The 22,965-nt window shown below is 39.1% G+C and overlaps 1 protein-coding gene across 1 annotated transcript in view; it reads left to right on the top strand.

The window, feature by feature from the left end:
• FANCD2 (FA complementation group D2) overlaps positions 1–22,965 on the top strand; it is a 70,972-nt gene that overhangs the window by 46,674 nt on the left and 1,333 nt on the right. The window contains exons 30-43 of the mRNA XM_074198595.1: positions 247–363; positions 3,987–4,115; positions 4,488–4,606; positions 7,949–8,059; positions 9,082–9,209; positions 10,116–10,215; positions 10,949–11,071; positions 11,996–12,089; positions 15,843–15,914; positions 16,983–17,021; positions 17,492–17,566; positions 18,685–18,759; positions 20,390–20,536; positions 21,765–21,860. Coding sequence (XP_074054696.1) covers positions 247–363; positions 3,987–4,115; positions 4,488–4,606; positions 7,949–8,059; positions 9,082–9,209; positions 10,116–10,215; positions 10,949–11,071; positions 11,996–12,089; positions 15,843–15,914; positions 16,983–17,021; positions 17,492–17,566; positions 18,685–18,759; positions 20,390–20,536; positions 21,765–21,860 — 1,425 coding nt within the window. The remainder of the gene's footprint in view (positions 1–246; positions 364–3,986; positions 4,116–4,487; positions 4,607–7,948; positions 8,060–9,081; positions 9,210–10,115; positions 10,216–10,948; positions 11,072–11,995; positions 12,090–15,842; positions 15,915–16,982; positions 17,022–17,491; positions 17,567–18,684; positions 18,760–20,389; positions 20,537–21,764; positions 21,861–22,965) is intronic.

Here is a 22,965-nt window from a genome sequence, read left to right as displayed (position 1 = left end):
TCTTACATATAAAATGTATTGCATGATGTTGTGTTTGCAGCCTGGCTCAGCTTTACTTTTGATAATAAATAGGTTAGTCTTCACTCTTTGAGGACACATGAAATAGATGATGGTGAGAGGGAATTTCTCTGAACAATGTTTGGTAATGAGGTAAACAGCATTTGAAATTTGTTGTGGATGTTTAACATGCAGATAACTGTAATTCATGTGATTGAGGATATCTGGCATCTTTTCTCCAAATCACAGGCCACTGAAGTTGTACAGTTAGGGCCACCTGAGTTACTCTTCCTCCTGAATGATCTTTCCCAGAAACTGGAAAATATGCTTGTGCCCACAGCTTCCAAGCGAATCTGTTTCCTCAAGGTCAGTACAAAAACAACAAAGGGGCCTCACTAGCAAGTCACTGCTGTTGGATTGTCTCATTTTGTTTTCATCATTGTGCTACAAGCCTCTGCTGGGGAATTTTTTATTCATCTTAGTAATGTGACAAAACTGATTTTGAATTGCATGTAAAATAATCAGCATGCTCCCAGACATCCACCTAACTTTCTTGGTGTTTTCCATCTTAACTGAATCATGTTCTTGCCCTGTTTTTTTTTTTTAAGAAGCTTTTTTTGTTTTGTTTTGTTTTAGTTTTTGTAAGGCAATGGGATTAAGTGACTTGCCAAACATCACATAGCTAGGTAATTAAGTGTCTGAGGTCAGATTTGAACTCAGGTCCTCCTGACTCCAGGACCCATACTCTGTCCATAGCACCACCTACTTGCCCCTTAAGAAGTTTTTAAATGTTAAATGCTAAATGTCAGTGTTGTAGTTAGTTGCTCATTCTCAGAACACAAAAGCCAGGACACCTGGCTCTCCCTGCCCAGTTAGTGACCAAAGAGGAGCTGGGTTGACCAAGCAGATGCAGGAGTCAGATCTCCCCAAGCGGGAACAAACAGGCTCAGGTACCTAGTGGTTCTTGGAGTCCTGTGAACAAGGTCTTGTCCATCTTGGAGTTTTGTATGTTTGTTCATGTGGATACCACCTGCTAAGATCCTGTCAGTCTGATTCACACTTGATATCATGAGGGCTTGAGAAGATATATCCCCCCATCTCCCTGATGAAATCATTTGATGTAGCCCTTCTGCAGGGTTTCTTACAAGTTAGGCAAAATGTTTTCACATCCAGAATGGCATTAAATGCTTCTAGCCTGGGTCTACCAAGGGCCTTACTGAGGTTTGGAAGTGTTCTTCTAGAGAAGACCCACCTGAGTATTTAGGGTGGAAGATGCTCCTTAGCAAAATGATGGTTGTTTTCTTTTGGTGAAAGCACCTCATGGAAATAAAAATCTTTTGTGTGGTTTTGAATTGCATCAATGGAATCAAGGACCCACACAATGCAGTCATGTCTTTGAATGCATGAAACAAGCACATTAATTTCTGGAGATCCTGGGGTTGTGTTTCCTCATTCTGTCTTCTAACAGTATTTTTCCTGTGACCTGGAGGGTCTGGATTTTGGACACTTCTGGGAGTTTTCTTTTTGGAGTCTCAGGATTTTCACTTTGCTCTCTTGTTCTAATAAAACTAGACAGTTGTCTTTTATGATTTTTTGAAATTCCCCAACCCCCTTTTAAAATCATGACTTCCAGGTAGTGCAATATGAAATACCTTAACATTTCCTGCTCTCTTTTTCATTGTTTTGACTGTCTTTTAATATTTTTAGTTATTTCATGAAATCATGAACTTCTGTTGGTCATTCTAATTTCTAATTCTGATGCATGAGAAGGTCTTGCATCTTCTATACTAAGATATTCTTTTTCCAAATCTCTCCTGTACAGTTTTCATTTCTTTCCAATTCTTTTATCTAGTGCTCTCATGTATAAAATCATTTTTAATTCCTTTATACATTTCTTCCAGGAATTCTCATTGACCTTGAGTGTTTTTCTTTGAGTTTTTACTTGTAAGTTTTGTAGAGTTATTCTCTTATGAGTTTGAGACTTGGACATCTTTGGCATCATAATATCTCTTCTTTTTTTGTTATTCATTTTTTTCAGTTTTATTTCCTGGATTGTGTTAGGGATAGGCTTTCATATCTAGTGTCCTCCTTTTGGAGTAAGATTTGACAGTGCTGTAACTCTGTTTGCTCCAGGATCCCCTCTCTAGAGTCACAGTATGAGCCTAGTTCTTTAGCCAGAGTCTGAATCTCTTCTCTAGAATTAGTGGAACAGCTTCCATGCTTGGGGAAGGAGTCTATGATCCCCTACTCTGTTTCATGGTCAGTGCAGTCTGGGGCTCTGTCCTACAAGGCAGCTCCTTCCAAGTTACTTACCCATTGGTCAAGTTTGTGACTTGTACTGGAAAGATAAACCCTCTATGATTTTCTCTTGGATTTCCAATCATTACTAAGCCTGACATTAATCAATCAATGAACAATCATTAAGTTTCCATTATGTACTGGCAAAAAGAGGTAGAACATAGTCCCTGCCCTCACAGAGCTTACAAATTAAGGGGAGGGGAGTAGTGGTGATAACCTGCTAACAAATTCATACAAAGCATATGCAAGATAAATAGAAAATAATTAAAATAAGGAAGTCGCTAGAATTAAGAAGATTAAGGAAAGATGGAATTTGGGGGCGCCTAGGTGGCATAGTGGATAAAGCACTGGCCCTGGAGTCAGGAGTACCTGGGTTGGAATCCAGTCTCAGACACTTAATAATTACCTAGCTGTGTGGCCTTGGGCAAGCCACTTAACCCCATTTGCCTTGCAAAATAAATAGATAGATAGATAGATAGATAGATAGATAGATAGATAGATAGATAGCTAAATAGCTAAATAAAGTCCCAGGCATGGTGAGGGGGTCAACCAGAGACAATGTCCAGAATTGAGAAATGACTTATTCATGAACTATGCTAGGTGAGTGTCACATAATGGAAGACTACATGTAGGAAAGTAAGATGCAAAAAGACAGGAAAGGTAGGAGAGGGCTAAGGTAAAAAACAGTTTTAAATGCCTAATAGTTTTGAGGGTGACATGGTCAGACTTGTGTTTTAGGTAAATGACTTCAGTGTTTAAATGATTGGAGTGGGGAAAGAATTGAGGCAGTCAAATCCCCTCCATCAGCTATGGCAGTAGTCTAGGTGAGAAAGGATAAGGGGTGACAGAAGAGGAAAGGGAGTATATTGGAAAGATTCTGCAGAGGTAAAATGGCCCCATCTTGGATATCAGGGATGAGTGATTGGGAGGATGTCTCCTAGGGAGATCCCAGGGACTGGGAGAGGATAGGGTTGTGCTCTAGAGTAATAGAGAAGATAGGAGGAGGGGGAAATTTAGGGGAGAGGTAATGAGTTCCATTTTGATCATGTTGAGCTTAAGTCTATTGAACATCCAGTTTGAGATAGACAGTTGGAGATGAGATTAGATGTCAGCAAAGAGTTTGGGGCAAGATGGTAGATTTGAGAATCATCAGCGTGGAAATGGTTATTAATTCAAGGATATCACTGAGTTCACCAAGTGAAGAAGAGAAGAGGTCCCAAGACCTGAGGGTCACTTAGTGACTGAGTTGGATTAGTTAGATAGGCAGAACCAAAGGAGAGTAGTGTCCTGAGAGAAGGGAGTAAAGAGTGATTCATGATTTAAAAGGCCAAGGAGAGCAAAAGGGAGGGGGAAGGGAAGGGAATGGGGCTGCAGAGGGATTGTGAGGGCAGCTGGCCTGTCTGACTTCTTCCTACTCTTCCATCTTGGCCTGTCTCTGGCTTCTGTATTTCTATAGGACTTTGTTTTCTTAGAGGTAAATTTAGAAGAGAAACTTGAGAAGAAGAAGAGATCAGGATTTTTTAAAAAGTTGGGTAGGCAACTTTGTGCTTCACATACTCCTGACTCAAAGTTAGTCTTGAGTTTATTATTTGCTGTATTCTTAAGGAACTGTGTGGCAATCTGTTGTGTTGGACTTGAAATTGTATTGTTTTGTTTTGTTTTGTTTTTCTCCACCTCTGGTCTCATTGCAGAGTAAAGGAAATCGCAACATTGGATTCTCACATCTGCATCAGAGATCAGCTCAAGAAGTAGTTCACTTCCTAGTGCTCCTGCTGACCCCTCTGTGCAACCACCTGGAGAACATGCACAATTATTTTCAGGTTAGCTGCCTCCTTGAATTTCAAGCCACTACTATTATTTAGAACAGTTGGGTTTGCATCAAATAGATGTTGGGGGGCACTAAACTGTACACACAAGGATCCCTGTGGGCTGCATAATGACTTAGAAAACTACATATTACCATTATCTGTGTTCTATTTTATTTTTGTTTTGTTAAATATTTCCTAATTATTTAAATATAGTTCAGGCCTCATTTGGGAGTTTGGACAAATGTTTGATACCTCTGATTTAGAAGCTCAAATATTATTTCCTAAATAGAGAAATTCATCTCTTTGTGTTATGATGAATTGAGAAAAAATAGGAATATTCACTGAAGAATTTGATCTTGAAATATGCCCTTCTCTTTATTTAAGTGCTTGGCTACTGAAAACCATGGTGTGATAGATGGACCTGGAGTAAAAATACAGGAGCACCATATCATGTCATCTTGTTACCAAAGGCTGTTGCAGATTTTTCTTGCCTTGTTTTCATGGTGAGTGTGTGGGATGTGAATCAGGTGTGGGATGTGATCAGGAGTCATGTAACCGATTCCAGTCCTCAGCCTCCCTCAGTAAAGGGAGAGCTTGAACCTGGAGTCAGAAAGACTGAATGTGAACCTGGACGAGTATTTTTTTTTTGTTTTGTTTTGTTAGGTTTTTGCAATGCAAGTGGGGTTAAGTGGCTTGCCCAAGACCACACAGCTAGGTAATTATTAAGTGTCTGAGACCAGATTTGAGCCCAGGTACTCCTGACTCCAGGGCCGGTGCTTTATCCACTGTACCACCTAGCCACCCCTGGACAAGTATTTTCAACAGATTCCTCCTCTGTAACAAAAGAAGATAAAACATCTACTTTACAGCGTTGTTGCAAGGACCAAATGAGGAAACTTGGAAAGGGTTTGCAGACATTAAAGCACTCTAAATGCCAGCTGCTATGATTAATATTTTTACTATTGAGAGGCAGATGTTTATTGTACTTGGCATTCTTCAGATTAGAAAGAAATACAAGTTCTTGTCCAAGGTCACTAACATTTATATAATTTTTATGTTTTTCAGAGTATCCTCACAGACATTGTTTTACACTTGCTTCACCTTGTTTGGCTTTTATTGCAGGAATGATTACCCCATTTTACAAATGAGAAAACTGAAGCACCAAGAGATGAGGGACCTTTCCAAGGTCACAGCAAGTTTGCAACATGTGACCCAAATCCCACAATCTGGAGAGGCTTCATCCCGAGGTCTCTCTAAAAATATAGGTTGTAGGATCAGAAATGCTTCCTGGCTTTCACTTGGCCATTTTTCTCCCACAGTCTGAGTCTCTAAAAGTCTTAGTTATTCTTGTTTAAAAAATTCTTTCAGATAAATACTGAACTTATTGCTAGTCTTCAAATAATCTTTACCAGTCCACACATTCCCTTTAAAGGTAATAATGATGATACTGATACATTGAAATTACATGTAATTTTTCTTTTGAAAACTCTAGATATTTATACATTATTTATTAGAGTTTTCCCTGTGAAAAAAAAATCTTAGATTGACATTATGCATTGTAGCTTATAAATAGAGAAATTTAGTTAAAGAGTAAATGAACCTGGATCCCTTGATTTTAGCATAATTCACACCAAATTATACTTTCTGTGATAATTATATACTTGAATATTTACAAATTACAAAATATATCTTAAAGTACAAAATTGAGTAATTTTCCCATAAAGTTCAAAGAAGGAATTATCGTTGTAAACTTTTTGGAAGATCCTTAGAAGACAGTAGAACTTGAAGGATATTGTTAAGCGAGAACAGAAATGAGGGTATGAGCAAAGACAGCAAAAAAGAGCAGAAGTTGTCAAGGTATGAGACCAACCCAAGTAGACCAAGAATGGTGTGAGTCAAGGAGGTTCCAGGATTTTGTAAAAAGGGAACTTAGAGGGGGCAACTAGGTGGCACAGTGGATAGTGCACCGGCCCTGGAGTCAGGAGGACCTGAGTTCAAATCCGGCCTCAGACACTTAATAATTACCTAGCTGTGTGTGGCCTTGGGCAAGCTACTCAACCTCATTGCCTTGCAAAAACCTTAAAAAAGAGAGAGAAAAGAATTCATGAGCTATGGAGTCTGAATGCAGAGCAAAGCATACTGTGTTCACTTCTTAAAAATTTCTTTTATGTCTTTTCTTTCTTGGTTCCCCCACCGCCCCCGCTTAGTTCTAATTTCTCTTTTCATTACTTGACTAATATAGAAATACATTAAAACACAATTGTAGGTGCGGCTAGGTGGTGTGGTGGATAAAGCACCGGCCCTGGAGTCAGGAGTACCTGGGTTCAAATCCGGTCTCAGATACTTAATAATTACCTAGCTGTGTGGCCTTGGGCAAGCCACTTAACCCCATTCACCTTGCAAAAAAACCCAAAAAAAACCCCACAATTGTACATGTATAACTTTTATCAGATTGTTTACTGCCATGAGGAGGGGAGGGGGGGAAAAGGGAGGGTGGTAGAAAAATGTGAAACTCATAAACTTGTAAACGGATGAATATTGAAAAGTACCTTTGCCTGTAATTGGAGATAAAATAAAATGCCATACATACTGAAAAAAAATTTTTTTCCAATTACATATAAAAATAGTTTTCAGCATTCACTTTTTGTAAGATTTTGAATTCCATATTTTTCTCCCTCTCTTCCTCCTTCCCTTAACAGCAAGTAATCTATAGTTTCTACTTGTGCAACCATGTTAAACATATTTCCATATTAGTCATGTTATGAAAAAAGGGAATTGGGAAAAACCATGAGAAAGAAAAAGAAAACAAATTATAAATGGTGAAAATAATATGCTTTGGTCTGCATTCAGACTCCATAATTCTTTCTCTAGACGTGGATGGCATTTTCCATCCCAAGTCCTTCAGAATTGTCTTTGATCATTGTTCTGCTGAGAACTAAATCTATCATAACTGATCATCACGCAATGTGGCTGTTAATGTGTACAATGTTCTAGTTCTGCTCACTTCACTCAGCATCAGTTCATGTAAGTCTTTCCAAGTTTCTCTGAAATCCACCTGCTCATGATTTCTTTTAGAACAGTAGTGTTCTATCTCATTCCTATCACATAATTTGTTCAGCCATTCCCCAAATGATGGGCATCCCCTCAATTTCCAATTCTTTACCACTATGAAAAGAGCTGCTAGGAATATTTTTATATGCGTGAGTCTTTTTCCTTTTTTATATAATCTCTTTGGGTTACAGACCTAGCAGTGGCATTGCTGGATCAAAAGTTGTGCAGTTTTGTGACCCTTTGGGCAAGGTTCCAAATTGTTCTCCAGAGTGGTTAGATCAATTCACAACTCCATCAACAATGTTTCTGTTTTCCCCCATCCCCTCCAACATCCAACAACTTCTAGTCTTGGTTGCATATTTTTTGCCCAAATAAAACAAATGCATCCAAGATTAGAAGTTACCAGATTTTTCTGGAGCTGGGCAGTGACATTTAGAGCAGTATTTCAGGAAGCTGAATGTGATGACAGTACAGAATGGAGGGAGAAGTGGATGGATTAAGGCAGTGACAACAGGCATGGCAAGGACACTTGTACAAGACAGTTGAAAAAGAATTGACAAAAAACATTATATTTGGTTGAGTAGTAGGATTAGAAAAGAGAGGAGTCTTTTCAAACCTTCCTTCCTTTGGTGAATCTTGGTAGAACCTGTACTGCAAACCCAGAATTGAACCATATGAAGTTTTTCTCATTTTCAGGTTATGACGACAAACAAGAAGCTAAAAGTCCGAAATGCTGTCCAGACCTTCCTTGCCTGAAACTGTCCTCACCTGCCCTTCTCTTTGCTTATCTCTAGGGGTGGATTTTCTCAAGCTGAAAATCGGAACTTAATGCTGGCTGCCCTAAAAGTCCTCGCCAACAGACTGAAACAGGGAGACCATGAAGCACCCTTAGGAGAGTTACTTAGGTGTGTAAAAGACATCCCAAAAAGCTTTATCTTAACATCCTCCCTCATCCTGTGAAATTCAAGACATTCTTAGATCTGCTTCCTTAGAGCATCCTTACAAATAAAACACCAAAGATTTATTGCTCTCCAAACAATTCTTGTGTACTGGATCATTCATCCTCCTAAGATGTCAGTCCTTTATATGTCCTTTACTTTGGACTAATGTAGCATCTTTCTTTTAAAAAAGTCTGGGTCGGGATTCATTGTTAATAGGCTTTACATTTTTTTAATCTCATCACATGTGCTTGTGTATTTTTTTCTCACACCCCCAGTTAACGGAGGAAATATGACATGATGACATTGTCTCTTCAGGAACAGTTAAGAATAAGGATTAGCAGAGTCATTGCTTTTTAAAAATTGTCTATTAGTGGATTGTCTTTCAGGGTTAGAAAAATCCCACAAAATACTATCTTGAGGGGAGGGTTCAAAGAGCATGAAATAGACAGAAATCCAGATCAGATTTGGGACCTTGTAAATAATCTTAAATAACATTGCTCAGAGTCGATTTTAAATGTGTTATTTTACATTAATAGTAAAGATAATTTTCAGCATTGAAAAAAAATTAAAAAATAAAAAGGTCTGGGTGCCTTTACCTCATTTATTTCAATTTTTCTTCACATCCCTGTGTGGACCAATGAGGTCATTTTTTGTATTTTTGCAGATGGAAATAGAGCAGCTGAACTGTCTGAAGTCACCAGATTAGTCACAAAGTCAATACAGAAGTCACACTTCCTGGCCCCTTCCCTTCCCCCCACTTTCCAGCCCCAGTCTTCCATTCTGATACTTCCTGGTTTGGGGCATATAGCCCAGCTCCCCTCAAAGGAGGAATCAGTCATTCAAGCATGTGAAAATGTCAATGCCTTGTTGATTGACATCATGGAAAACAGTGAAATCCTTGAAATGGATTAGGGAGACACTTATTTGTAGCAGAACTGGATTGACTGTATTGCTCTTTTTCCTCCTCTTTTTTTCCTTTTTTACAGCCAAAGTTTCCACTACTTACAGAATTTCCACCACAGTGTTCCCAGTTTCCAATGTGCTGTTTATCTCATTCGGCTCCTTATTGTCATCTCAGAGAAATCTGCAGTCTCCCGGAACAAAGAAAAACTAGGTAAGAGACCCCAACTTCCCTTTTTCAAATGGGGGAACACTGTTTTCTTGAAATTTCAGTTTCTCCAAGCACCTTATAAATTTGGCCATATAAATCCCTTCCCTTATTAAGGTGATAAGCAGTTAGTGCCATACTCTACTCTTTTTTTTGTTTGTTTTTTTGGCCTTTTGTTTTTGCTTTTGCAAGGCAGTGGGGTTAAGTGACTTGCCCAAAGTCACATAGCTAGGTAATCATTAAGTATTTGAGGTCAGATTTGAACTCAGGTCCTCCTTTATTTAATAGACCTTTATTGATTGCTGCAGTCTACCATACAGAGTCTTGTTCTGAGCTTTCTTTTTTTAAAACTCCAGTTTGATCAATGCACAGAAGGATGATTAAGCATTAGGAAACTCATTTAAATTAAGTAAACTCATAAGAAGCATTAAATCTCAAATGTGATTGTTAAGTTGTTTTTAAAAAGCAAATTAATGGGGCAGCTAGGTAGCACAGTGGATAAAGCACCGGTCCTGGAGTCAGGAGTACCTGGGTTCAAATCTGGTCTCAGACACTAAAATAATTACCTAGCTGTGTGGCCTTGGGCAAACCACTTAACCCCATTTGCCTTGCAAAAACCTTAAAAAAACAAAAAGCAAATTAAAATACAAATACTAATACCCATGGGTATTTGTTGACTATTTTAGCATGTTTCTTTTCCCAGCCAGATTAGGATAAATATGGAATCATCACAAATGTGGTCCTGAGAGAGATATTCACAGTGCTAAGACAGGTTTAGGGAAGGTATGAGTGTGTGAACACTTTTTAAGATTTTCTGTTAGGAAACAGGAGTCACAAGTTGCTGTGCCCCCCCCAACCAAGGCCTAGTGCCTTCCTGACCAGTCATTATCCCTGTATTCTTGCTTCCAACAGCTTCCCTGGCGAGACAATTCCTCTGTCAGGTTTGGGTGCAGCCCAATGGAGAGAGAGAAAAAGGCAGCAGCTTTAATGACCAACTGCATACTTTGCTCTGGTGAGACAGTTGGCTTTTGCCAAGAAATTCAGATTTTGTGTTTCCATTTGCTATTTGTGGGACCCTTCATCTTGAAAAAAAATTCAGAAATGCCCAGTGTTAGTTTTAGTCCTCAGTGAACATTGGAAGAAAAAAGACCAGATAAACTTGAAATGATTGTTACTGAATTAAATCTGTAAATTAATTTAGATACTATTTTCATTGAAATTCAGATACACACTGATTCTCCAGTTATTTAAGCCTTCCTTTATTTCTGTATCTGGTGTTTATAAAAGTCTTGAGTATGTCTTGATTATAAGCTTGAAATGAGCCAGACTTAGGACTAATGAAGTCTGTGATTTTTCCATTCTGTGTTCATTTGTCTCATTAACTCTTTTCATGAAATAGAGTAATTCAAGACACATAGAACTCCTCCATCTGTGATATCTTCCTTGATAGTCAATTGAAAACCATGTGGAACTTGGGACACTGAAGGAGTTTGTCCATAGCTCCTAAATTTTTTCTCTCCCTAGGTTCAGGAAGAGAAACTCTAGAGTACATTTCATGATTAACTCAGTGAGCTCTAGCTTCTTCTTCCATCTTACCCTAAGAGAGTTTAGAAAAGGAAAGAGACTTTATTTTGCAAATAAATAAATGAAGGCCACTCTGAGCTTCTAAGAAAAAGCATATTTTATCTGTTCTAAAGCCTTTAGTCCTTCTGTTCTTCATCAGTCACATGACTCTCTTGATGCAGCATTTACCTGGAGCGAGCAGACAGTGTCCTCAAGCTTATAGAGGAGATTGCTGGCACTGGGGTCCCAGAACTAATCAATTCTTCAAAAGATGCTGCTGCTTCTTCTTTTCCTACACTAACCAGGTAAGCCTTTTTTTTATTTTTATTTTTTTATTTATTTAAGACATTGGGATTGAGTGACTTGCCCAAGGTTACACAGCTAGGCAATTAAGTGTCTGAGGCCAGAATTGAACTCAGGTCCTCCTGACTTCAGGGCTGGTGCTCTATCCATTGTGCCACTTAGCTGCCCCCCAGGTAAGTCTTACGACTGTTGTTTCTGTAAAGGTATTACCAAGAAAGTCCTCCACCTCCTACCTTTTACTGTCTCTTTTTTTAGTCCTAGGGTAATAATTTTCTCTTACTTCACAAGTACTTAAGGATGCCAAAAAACATCTTACTCCTGGTTTCAGTAAGCTTGCCCCACCTTTTGCTAATGTTAAATGATTACCATGTTCTCCATTTGACCTTAATGCTACTTATGAGACATTGGAGGAGTCTCTCTGACAAATGGCAAATCTTAATTGACTTGTTCTCAGCTAGTGTAATTCAGATATGAAAAGAAAAACTTGTTGAGCACATTAGAAAATTGGGTTCTTAAAGCTAGTGAGATGCTTGGAGTGGGGGGCACAATCTAATTACATAATGTCCTTTCCACAAAAATATTAATTTTATCATTTAACTTTGAAAGATCATCTATCCCATATTCTAGTTACATTACATTAAAAAAAAAGTAGGAAAAAATTATTGTAAATGAGAATCCTATGTCCATTCACTTTAAGAGAAACACTTGTGTTTCATTAGGTTAATATTGTTTTGTAGGTTTCATCTGTGATCTTGTCCCTTGGTCTCCCTTATGTTATAATGGATCCCAGTGACAGGATACTGAGGGAACTGGGAGGGAATGGCCTTTGGTTTCTTCACAAAAGAAATATAAGTGCAGGCCCATACAGGCATGTTCACAGCTGCTTTGCCATAGGCCAGGAATTTACATGTCTTCCATTTTTCCAGGCAGACATTTGTAGTTTTCTTTCGCGTGATGATGGCTGAACTGGAGAAATCAGTGAGGAACCTTCAAGTTGGCACTGCTGCAGACTTGCCTAAGGTGAGGCCCTAATGTTGGATAATAACTGATAATTGATTTAAAACAATCACCATCACCACATATTATCTCATCTGGCCCTATTCACTTTAGAGAGGCAAAGTAATAAGAATTTACATTTGCCCTTGGCAGTGGACTCTGGATTATCCAAACATCTGCACCCATATGGGTCCCATATATCTCTCCAGCCAGTGATCCCACTAAGTTTCTCCTCCTGGGTTCCTATATCCGAGGTTCCTCAGAGCAACTTCCTGCCATTCTTAATCCCATTTTCCTTACTTTCTGTCAGCTGACCCCAGAAATGCTGTGCCAAGACTCACACCTCTAGTCTCTCCATCCTCTCCCATAGGTCATCCCTTGTTCTGTTCTTTGATCCCCAAGTCTATTTCCCAAGAGGGGAGACATCATCCTTCCCTTGTGGACCAACCCAAAAAATCTCTCTGACTCTTGAGAACTGAGACAGAATCAGAAAGCATATTTTTATATAAATATTTTATTATTTTCCAGTTATATACAATAGTAGTTTCTACCTATAATTTTTTTGGTAAGGATTTGAATTTTACAATTTTTCCCCCACCCCACACCCCCAGAAGGCAGTCTGATAATCTTTACATTGTTTCCATGCTATATATTGATCAAAATTCAATGTGTTGAGGGCAGCTAGGTGGCTCAGTGGCTAGAGCACTGGCCCTGGAGTCAGAATTACCTGACTTCAAATCCGGACTCAGATACTTAATAATTACCTAGTTGTATGGCCTTGGGCAAGCCACTTAATCCCATTGCCTTGCAAAAAAAAAAAAAAAGAATTTAAATGTATTGAGAGAAAAATCATATCCTTGAGGAAAAAATAAAATATTAGAGATAGCAAGAGTATGTAGTACAAAAAAGACAACTTTTTTTAAAAAAATTGAAGGTAATAGTCTGGTCTTTGTTTAAACTCCATGGTTCTTTCTTTGTATACAGATGGCATTCTCTGTTGCAGATATCCTAAAATTGTCCCTGATCATTGCACTGAAGGAATGCGCAAGTCCATTAAGGTTAATCATCACCCCAATGTTGCTGTTAGGGTGTACAATGTTCTTCTAGTTCTGCTCATCTCACTCAGCATCAGTTCAAGAAAGCATATTTCTTGATATTCTCATGTCTCATAAAACTAGCTCACCACTACTGGGTTAGGCAAGGGTTCTGCAATTGTGTGTGGGAAAGAGCCCCCCAATATCTCATGGTCCTTAGTCATTTGGAGGCCAAAAGTCCACTTGGAAACCAGGCTCTTGATTCTTCTTTCTTGCACATATATTGACTTGACACATGAGTGAGTGAATGAATGAATGAATGATCATTTATTAAGCACTATATACAAAGCATTTTACCAAGCTCTGGAGACATGATAGAAAAATCAGACAGCCCCTGCCCTCAGTGAACTCCCAGTCTAATGGTAGAAAAAACACTTGTAAGATTACAGCTGCCAGTCCTACAGAAAGGACCCATGATCCTAAGAGTATAGTAGCAAAGTCAAGAGTAGCATTTCTTAGCAATAAGAGAAGAAAAAGAAATTGAAGGAATTAGAATTGGGAAGGAAGAAATAAAACTCTGATTCTTTGCAGATGACATGATGGTATACCTAGAGAATCCTAAAAAATCATCTAAAAAATTACTGGAAACAATTAGCAACTTTAGCAAGGTTGCAGGATATAAAATAAACCCTCATAAATCCTCATCATTTCTATATATTACTAGCAAGAAACAGCAGCAAGAGCTAGAAAGAGAAATCCCATTCAAAGTAACCTCAGACAATATAAAATACTTGGGAGTCTACCTGCCGAGGCAGACTCCAAAACACTATGAAAACAACTACAAAAACTTCTCACACAAATAAAATCAGATTTAAATAACTGGGCAAATATCAATTGCTCTTGGATAGGCCAAGCTAATATAATAAAAATGATAATTCTACCTAAATTAAACTACTTATTTAGTGCCCTACCAATAAAAATTCCAAAAAATTACTTGAATGAGTTAGAAAAACTTGTAAGTAAACTCATATGGAGAAATAAGTCAAGAATTTCCAGGGATTTAATGAAAAGAAGTGCAAAAGAAGGTGGCTTAGCCCTCCCAGATCTAAAATTATACTATAAAGTATCAGTCATCAAAACTGTCTGGTATTGGCTAAAAAAATAGAGTGATGGACCAGTGGAATAGATTAGGTGCAAAAGAGATAGCTGAGAATGATTATAGTAATCTGCTGTTTAATAAACCCAAAGAGCCCAGCTTCTGGTATAAAAACTCTCCAATAAAAACTGTTGGGAAAATTAGAAGTTAGTATGACAGAAACTTGAATTAGACCAATATCTCATACCCTATACCCAGATAAGATCAAAATGTATACAGGATTTAGACATTAAAGTCAATATTATAAGCAAACTACAAGATCAAGGAATAGTTTACCTGTCAGATCTATGGAAAGGGAAGCAGTTTATGACCAATGAAAAGATGGAGAATATCATTAAAAACAAACTAGATGGGGTGGCTAGGTGGCACAGTGCATAAAGCACCAGCCCTGGAGTCAGGAGTACCTGGGTTCAAATCTGGTCCCAGACACTTAATGATTACCTAGCCATGTGGCCTTGGGCAAGCCACCCTGCAAAAACCTAAAGAAATTTGCCTTGCAAAAAAAAAAAAAAACTAGATAATTTTGATTAAATTAAAAAGTTTTTGCACAAACAAAATCACTGTAACCAAGATCAAAAGAAATATAGTAAATTGGGAAACAATTTTTACAACTAGTATTTCTGACAATGGATTCATTTTTAAAATAGAGAACTGAGTCAAATTTATAAAAAAAAAAAACCATTCCCCAATTGACAAATGGTCAAAGGATATGCAGAGGTAATTTATAGATGAGATCAAAGCAGTCCATAGTACACTAATACATTTTTGGTGGAGTTGTGAACTCATCCAACCTTTCTGGAGAACAATTACCCTTTGATTCAGCAATACCACTATTGGGATTATACCATGAAAAAGGGTAAAAACATCAATTGTACAAAAATATTCATAGGAGTCCTGTTTATAGTGACAAAGAATTGGAAATTGAGTGAATGTCCATCAATTGGGGAATGGCTGAACAAATTTTGGTATATGTATGTTATGGAACACTACTGTTCTATTAGAAACCAAGAGGGATGGGAATTCAAAAAAGCCTGGAAGGATTTGCATGAACTGATGCTGAGTGAGATGAGCAGAACCAGAAGAATGTTGTACACCCTTAACAGCAACATGGGGTTGATGATCAATCTTGATGGACTTGCTCATTTCATCAGTGCAACAGTCAGGGACAATTTTAGGGTATCTGTGATGGGGAATTCCATCTGTATCCAAAGAGGGAGTTGTGGAGTTTGAACAAAGACCAAAGACTATTACCTTTAATTTTAAAAAAAAGGTATCTTATTATATAATTTTGCTATCTCTTATTTAATTTTTTCCTTAAGAATATGATTTCTCTCTTGACACATTCAATTTTGATCATGGAAACAATGTAAAGACTATCAGACTGCCTTCTGTGGGGGGGAACAAGATTGGGGGGAAATCATATATATATAGCATTTATAACTACTTTAAGGCCATTTCCTTGGTTATTTCCTTTTGGTTTGAATCTTAGAATCTCCATGCAGTTTTGAGATTTGATTACTAGAAATAGAATGTAATAAAAGAATTTGGCTCTGATTATGGGCTGCCTGTTTCTATCACTATTGCTAGGTACATGAGGAGAGGCTTCTGTATTGGAGCATGGCTGTTCGAGACTTTAATATCCTTATCAACCTGGTCAAGGTAGGTATATGAGTTTTTGCCCATCTCTCTGGATCCTATATTCTCTTTAAGGAAGTAGTGACCCCTTCTGGGAGCATTCATCCATCATCCTTCTACATCATTTTCTCAACTTCCCTTCCTGGGTAAAAGCTAATTCTGATTCTCTCCTGTGACTACCTAGATAATACTGTCCTCCCCTATAAGGTATATGAGCAAACCAAAACCCATTTCTTTATCCCATGTCCCCTTATAGAAGGCCATTATGAGATGGGAAAAGTTGGGAATGAGTCCATGGATGAAACACAAAAGCTCCTTTTCTTTTCTCTTTAAGCAGGGTCTCCCATGTTCCTCCTTCCTGCTCCTACCCCTGGACTGTTCTGTTCTCCCCATATGCCATATTGGTTTCTCTTTGTCACTTTTCTTATATATGCAGAATACAATGGGTATACATCTTCACACATTAAGCATGATTCTTCATGTTTTATTATCCTATTGGTTCTCATAATATCAAGATTTTGGCTCTTATCTATCATTTCAGAAGTACTCATATTACCATAAGATTCCAGTTATGGTAGAATTCAAACTAATGTCTTTTGGCTAAAACCCTGCCTCCTCTGGCTTTGACCCTTGGAGGCTATGTGATCCGATGGGAATGTGTAGTACTTGGAGGTCATGAAACCTGAGTCTTGCACCAGCTCTGATGCACATCTGCTATGTGACATGGGTAAATTGCTTACCCTCTCTGAGCCTCAGAATTCACAGCTGTAAAATATGGGTAAAAATACTTCTAGTACAAACTAGTATTGTTGTGAGAAAAGCACTTTATAAATCTTAAAATACAAAAGAAGTATGAATAATTGGGGCAGCTCGGTGGTGCAGTGGATAGAGCACCAGTGATAGAGTCAGGAAGACCTGAGTTCATATGTGGTCTCAGACACTTAATACTTAGCTGTGTGACTTTGGGCAGGTCGCTTAACCCCAATGCCTTGCAAAAAAAGAAAAAAGTATGAATAATTATTGTAATTCATATTATTATCTACCTACATAAGAAATAGGCCTAAACTTTTATTGTTTTTTCTTTCCTCTCAGGTGTTTGATAATCGACCAGTTCTAAATGTTTGTCTGAAGGTAAGGGAGGCTTTGCTGCTCTGCTAAGAAACCAGACCCGTTTTGTATTGGATTTTCCTTCCAAGTCTCCACTGCTTCAGGAAAAGGCTTCAGCCAAGAAGGCTTTGACCAGGGCTCCTTTCCCCATATGCCTGAGTCCCAGAAAGTAATGTCTCCAAATGGTGTTTTGGGAAGAAATCAATGTTTGAGTCTTCCCAAATTTATTGGATGGTTGGAGAATTCACTGTTGCTGTAGTTTTAAATCCCTGGTTAGAGGCCAAGGGGCAAAGTCCAGGAGGGGTGGGGGTTACAAACACCCTAGAAATAGCTAGGAGTCCAAGTCGGGGCTGGCATTACAATAACTACCTTGCCCAAGATAAGTGGGTAGATAAGAGGAAGGAGAGAAGGTAAAAAAAGTCTTTCATCTCTTACTTTTGAGACTCCCTAGCCTTTAGACTGTCAGGTATGAACTCTGTCTTCTTTCCCTTTAGTATGGACGCCTCTTTGTGGAAACCTTTCTGAAGCAGTGCATGCCCCTCCTAGACTTCAGTTTCAGAAAACATCGGGTAAGAGCAACAAGCCAGTGAAAGCTAAAGAAGCAGGGTGGGCCCTGGATTCAGTTCATCCTTCAGATTGGGGTCCACTCCAGGCTGGAAATAGAAGAACCAGAAGAATCCAAGGTGGACCAAGCCCAGTTTAAACTCACTTTCCAGCTTGACCTCCATGGTGGAGAATAGAAGTAACAATTTTTCTAGTATATCCCTGTTGCCTATAAGTGTCCATTTTCTTATCAAGGCCTCAGAGCCAACATTGCTTCATTTCTCCTGGTCCCAGAAAAGAAATGCTTGTGGGTGCTTTGCTGAAGAGACAACCTATCAGTCCTGTTGCTTCCTTAGCAAAGTTACCCTAGTCTCAAGAATAGTACTGAAGTACCAACTTGAGATTAAATACTTTTCTTTTTGGAAGCATCAGAGCATTCTCAGAGTTATAAGTATTTAACATTCTGCCTTGAGAGGCCCATTTTTCTAATGCTTTTCTAGTCATTCCTCCTAGCAGCCTTGTGATGTTAGTCAGTGGGATCACAATTCCCAGGTCCCTTGTGAAGTTACTGAAGAACTCAGTCAGATAGAGCACATTTGATTGTTGAGCTTCAGGTACTAATAGTGAAGGGGCTGGGGACATGCTGACAAGGTTGTATAGTATATAGAAGGGAATAAGTATGTGGAGACTTGACTTTCTTTCCCTGGGCTTGTGCTTTTAAAAGCCTTGAAAGATTTGGTTATTTGATTCTCTTGATAATTCTCTCAGGTTCCATTTGAGGCCCAAGAAGTTAAGTGACTTACATTCAACATCTTGACCAGAGCTTACTAGTATCCAAGTATTGAGCCTCTTAGCACAAGGTCCTTTCCAGGCCTTTCACTGTTCACCAGGGGGCAAAAGATGCCAGAACTACCCCATCACTGCTCCTTGTATACAAAGACCAAGTAAAGATGACATAGCCGTGTTGCTTGGACCCTTTTAGATCCCTTTATTGTGGGGTTATCCTCCCTTAGCCTTATTATTTGCATTTGTAATGAAATGAGAACTCTGATTGCAGAAAAAAGGAAAATCTTTCATAATTTCAGTTGATGACTTGCTAAGAAAAGCACTTTTTATACAACAAACTTTTCTGGGTTGTTTTTAGGAGGATGTTTTAAGTTTACTAAAAACCTTCCAGTTGAGTACCAGACAACTTCATCATATGTGTGGACATTCTAAGGTAAGAAGGCAGATAGCACACTTTACCGGCCTTTATATCTACTTAAAATCTGTAGGTACTGCTTACCATTTCGTACTAGGATAGTTTCTTTATGATCTAACTTTTTATCAACCTGGTGCCCTATCTAAAGTCATTTTACTTATTAATGTGAAGACTTTGGGGAGCTGAGAGAGGACATCCAGGTCTAAGAAAAATTTCAGCATGTGAAACAAATTCACATCCTACATGTTCCAGAAGGTTTTATTAGTGGAGAGAGAATGAGATGCATCATAGTAGTAAATTCCTGATGATGAGTAAGTGACAGGAAGCCAGCTGTTGGAGCCCTCTTTACATTTATAATCTGCAAGTTTCTTGCTTCTGATAACACTTCACAAAAGGGAAAATTATTTTTATTTCCTTCCTAGATACCTGTCCATAATGAACTGTTGTCTTTATTAGTTAAAGGATCAGGAGACTGACTGTGGAATGTAAAGACTGGCAGATGAACTGGGGCTTCTACCTAAGCCATTCTCCTAGCTGTTTTCTCCTTCTGAGGTCCATTTGTAAAACGCGTTTCTGGTGAAGATTTAAATAGCATTTCAACCAACTAGAGCTAGTTGATGTTATTTGTTATTAACGTAAATAGATTCATGAAGTCTTGATAGATCCTACTGGTCTCCTAAAGGGTATCTTGAGATCTCTGTGTTGCCTCTTTTGAATTTGTCATCATGTAAGGCAAGTACTTAAACTCTTCCACAGAATACCCCTGTTCTCTACTCCTAACTAAATGATCTATTAGCCTGGCTCAGTGATTTAAGTGACTAAGGCCTTTGAAAAGTGAAAGAATGTCCAGAAGAGCACAGCCTTGAGGTTCACTTAGATGAACTGGGTGTTTTTAGCCTAGAGAAAAAGGCTTAGGAGGGGGACGGCTAAGTGGTGTAGTGGATAAAGCACCGGCCTTGGAGTCAAGAGTGCCTGGGTTCAAATCTGGTCTCAGACATTTAATAATTACCTAGCTATGTGGCCTTTGGGCAAGCCACTTAACCTCATTTGCCTTGCAAAAACCTAAAAAAAAAAACAAACCAAAAAGGCTTAGGAGAGTCAATGGTTATGTTCAAGTTCCTGAATAATTTTATGTGGAGGGATTAGCTTTGTTTCTGCCTAGTCCCCTTGGGCAGGAAACAGTAGCAATTTAGTCTTGCTGTCAAGAGACACCTCCTAACAGTTTAAGCTGTCCGGAAGGGGAATGGACTGACTTAGGAGGAGAAAGATTCCCTCTCCATGTAAGCCTCTCCATGTTGGTCTTCAGAGAGAGCCCGATTGCCACATTGAGAGCATATTTAGAATGGGGATTTCTTTGGTGTGGGGTTTGTACAAGAAGGTTCTGGTGAGGTCCCTTATAAGTAACTCTTAGGTTTTATGATTCTGAGTTCTTGACAACCTAATCCGTGATGATTGACCAGCTTTTATATTGGAGAAATGCCAGCTTAGCTCCAGCTGTCTCACTTTTATGTATCCCCTGCAACCAGCCTGTGGAAGTGCTTAGTAACTGCTCCATTTGGGAAGTGAAAGAAAGTGATAAGAAACCTCCAGACAAACCTTAAAAAGAATAGACTCTAGGTACCTTAGGTCCATTTGGTTCCATTTTCAGATTCACCAAGATACAAGTCTTACCAACCATGTGCCTTTGTTGAAAAAAACCCTGGAGCTGTTTGTGTATCGGGTTAAAGCCATGCTGATCCTCAACAACTGCCAGGAAGCTTTCTGGCTGGGGAACCTCAAAAATAGGGACTTGCAGGTGAGTGTGGGGGCAGCAAGGAAGACTGGGACTGTCCTGCTTAGGAAAAGTCGGGATGTCAACTGCAGAGAAGATTAGGAAGAAAAAAACATCTGGAGGCAAAGCAAGTGGGGGGCTGCTTGTGACTAAGCCCTGTAAGCCCTGTTCTTAAAAAGGCCCACCCCCCACCCCAGTCTGGCTAGCTAGGAGAAGGAAAGGACAGTATTAATGACACCCAAATGAAGTTCTGTCTACCTTGGGCCATTGGGGCAGAGATCACATTGTCTACCAGTCATGGCAACCCTCTCCTAATTGCATGTCATTAATTCACCAAAGAGACTAAAAAATCTCATTGCATTCATCCCCAGCTGAGTTTGAGCTAATAGTATGTGCAGTAGTATTATTGTTCTTCCTAAACTGATTTTGTTTCTGGAATTACCTTTAGGGTTCATTTCTAAGATTCTTTTGAGAGTGTTCTATCTTAGGGGCGGCTAGGTGGCATAGTGGATAAAGCACCGGCCTTGGAGTCAGGAGTACCTAGGTTCAAATCCGGTCTCAGACACTTAATAATTACCTAGCTGTGTGGCCTTGGGCAAGCCACTTAAACCCATTGCTTTGCAAAAACCTAAAAAAAAAAAAAAAGTGTTCTATCTTTATGGGAGGAAAAGTAGTTTATACTGTGCAGAATAACCCATGTGTCCATTTAGCACTGGATTGCTGTAAAGGCTAGGCTTTATTACAGTTACATTTTGGATTCCTACCAGACCTTTTCTCCTAAAAGCTCAACACCCTTAGAGATATCTCATTTATTAACCCAAAAGTCCTGGTGTTATTAATCCCCACCTACATAGGAAAATTGAAACATTGATTTTTAGTTGCCTGGGTGGTCAGGCCATGGTAGAGCTTGGGGTGGAGAGAACTCAAGGCTTCTGACTCTGCTCCAGCTCTCCCTGCTCACTCTGTACAGAATGTCTCATTATTCTACCTTTCTACCATCACTTTACCTGGTCTGGAGTTTGTAGGACATGTTTCATGCCCAGTGAGAGTTGGGGGCGTGGAGCTGATGGGAAGAGGATCTTGTCTGTCCAGTGCTTATCACTTTGATCACTCACTCAGCCTTCAGCCTCTTGTGTGGTCATTTGTGTTGGAATGTTAAATAGAAAATCATTCTGCTCATATAGCTGATATTATATAGGCAATATGGGAAACATACTGGAGTTTTTCTGAATATCTGTGTTCTACCAAATAGGGTGAAGAGATCCTGTCACAGCAATCCCAGGAAAGCTCAGTAGATGAGAACCAGGAGGAAATAGCCTCTCAACTTTCCAAGCAGAAAATAGAGGAGGTATTTCTGTGACCTTAGTGCTATAGTTTGATAGTTAAATGTATTTAGAACCTTTTGTACTATAGTATAATTCTTACACTCTCCCTGGCTTGTGAATTTTGTAGCAGTGGGGGTAGCTCTGTTTTCTCTGTGCAGCTCACTGGTTTACCTGTAACTGTTCTTAAATATCCTGCATTTGGACCTCAGTGCCAGTTGGGTTTCTCTTGTAGCCTCCCTTTTGGCTTGTATCTGAAAGCTCTTCCTGCAGGATGGGGGTCTTGCTTTTTTTTCCCCCCTGCATAACATGCATTTGGGAGGAAAGTTGAATTAAATTAATCCTTTTACTTATATATCCAGGAAAAATGTATACTTGTCTCAATTTGGTAATATGGTCCCTTTATCTTTCTTAAAGGTCTTTAATTATAGTGCTTCAGGATTGCCTTGGGGCCCCTATGATGGGCAGAAATTTGAGTCTGTACACACACACAAACATAAACATACATATAACACTGAACACTGGATCCTCATACTCACAGATAGGGATGAGCTGGGACATTTGCCAAATACCATCCCACTAAGAATAAGAAAAAGTGAAGGAAGGCAGCTAGGTGGCACCATGAATACAGCACCAGCCCTGGAGTCAAGAAAATCTGAGTTCAAATCCACTTATCAGCTATGTGACCCTAGGCAAATCATTTAACCCCAATTATCTTGCCAAAAGAAAGGGACCTATTTTATAATTCCTCCTACTTGAGGAATGCACTAGTATCTCCTTGTAATAATGCTCTGTTTATCCAGGTCCTGCACTATGTACTTAACAGTGAAACACTTCCTCTAATTACTGCTCAGGCAGCCACTGCAGTTCAGAGCTCAAACTGTTGGAGAGCCTTCTTTGTGATTGTTAAAAGGCTGTCCACTCTGCTCTGTTGTCTAGGGTTCTATAAAGTCAAGGAATTGAGGATGCTGATTTGTCTACTGAATGTTTGAAATGAAGGATAGTAAATATGTGGGTTTTCATTAGGCGTGGATAAGGCTATACCTGGCCAGGTTGAAGTTCATGGAGAGCCATCCTTCCTCCCCCCATCCAATGCCTACAATGTTCAGCTTGTCATTTTGATTTTCCTTT

Source organism: Macrotis lagotis, chromosome 8, assembly GCF_037893015.1.
Source record: "Macrotis lagotis isolate mMagLag1 chromosome 8, bilby.v1.9.chrom.fasta, whole genome shotgun sequence".
In the NCBI taxonomy this organism is placed as follows: Eukaryota; Metazoa; Chordata; class Mammalia; order Peramelemorphia; family Peramelidae; genus Macrotis; species Macrotis lagotis.
The sequence above is the reverse complement of the archived record's forward strand: the minus strand, read 5'-3'. Positions and strand labels throughout refer to the sequence as shown.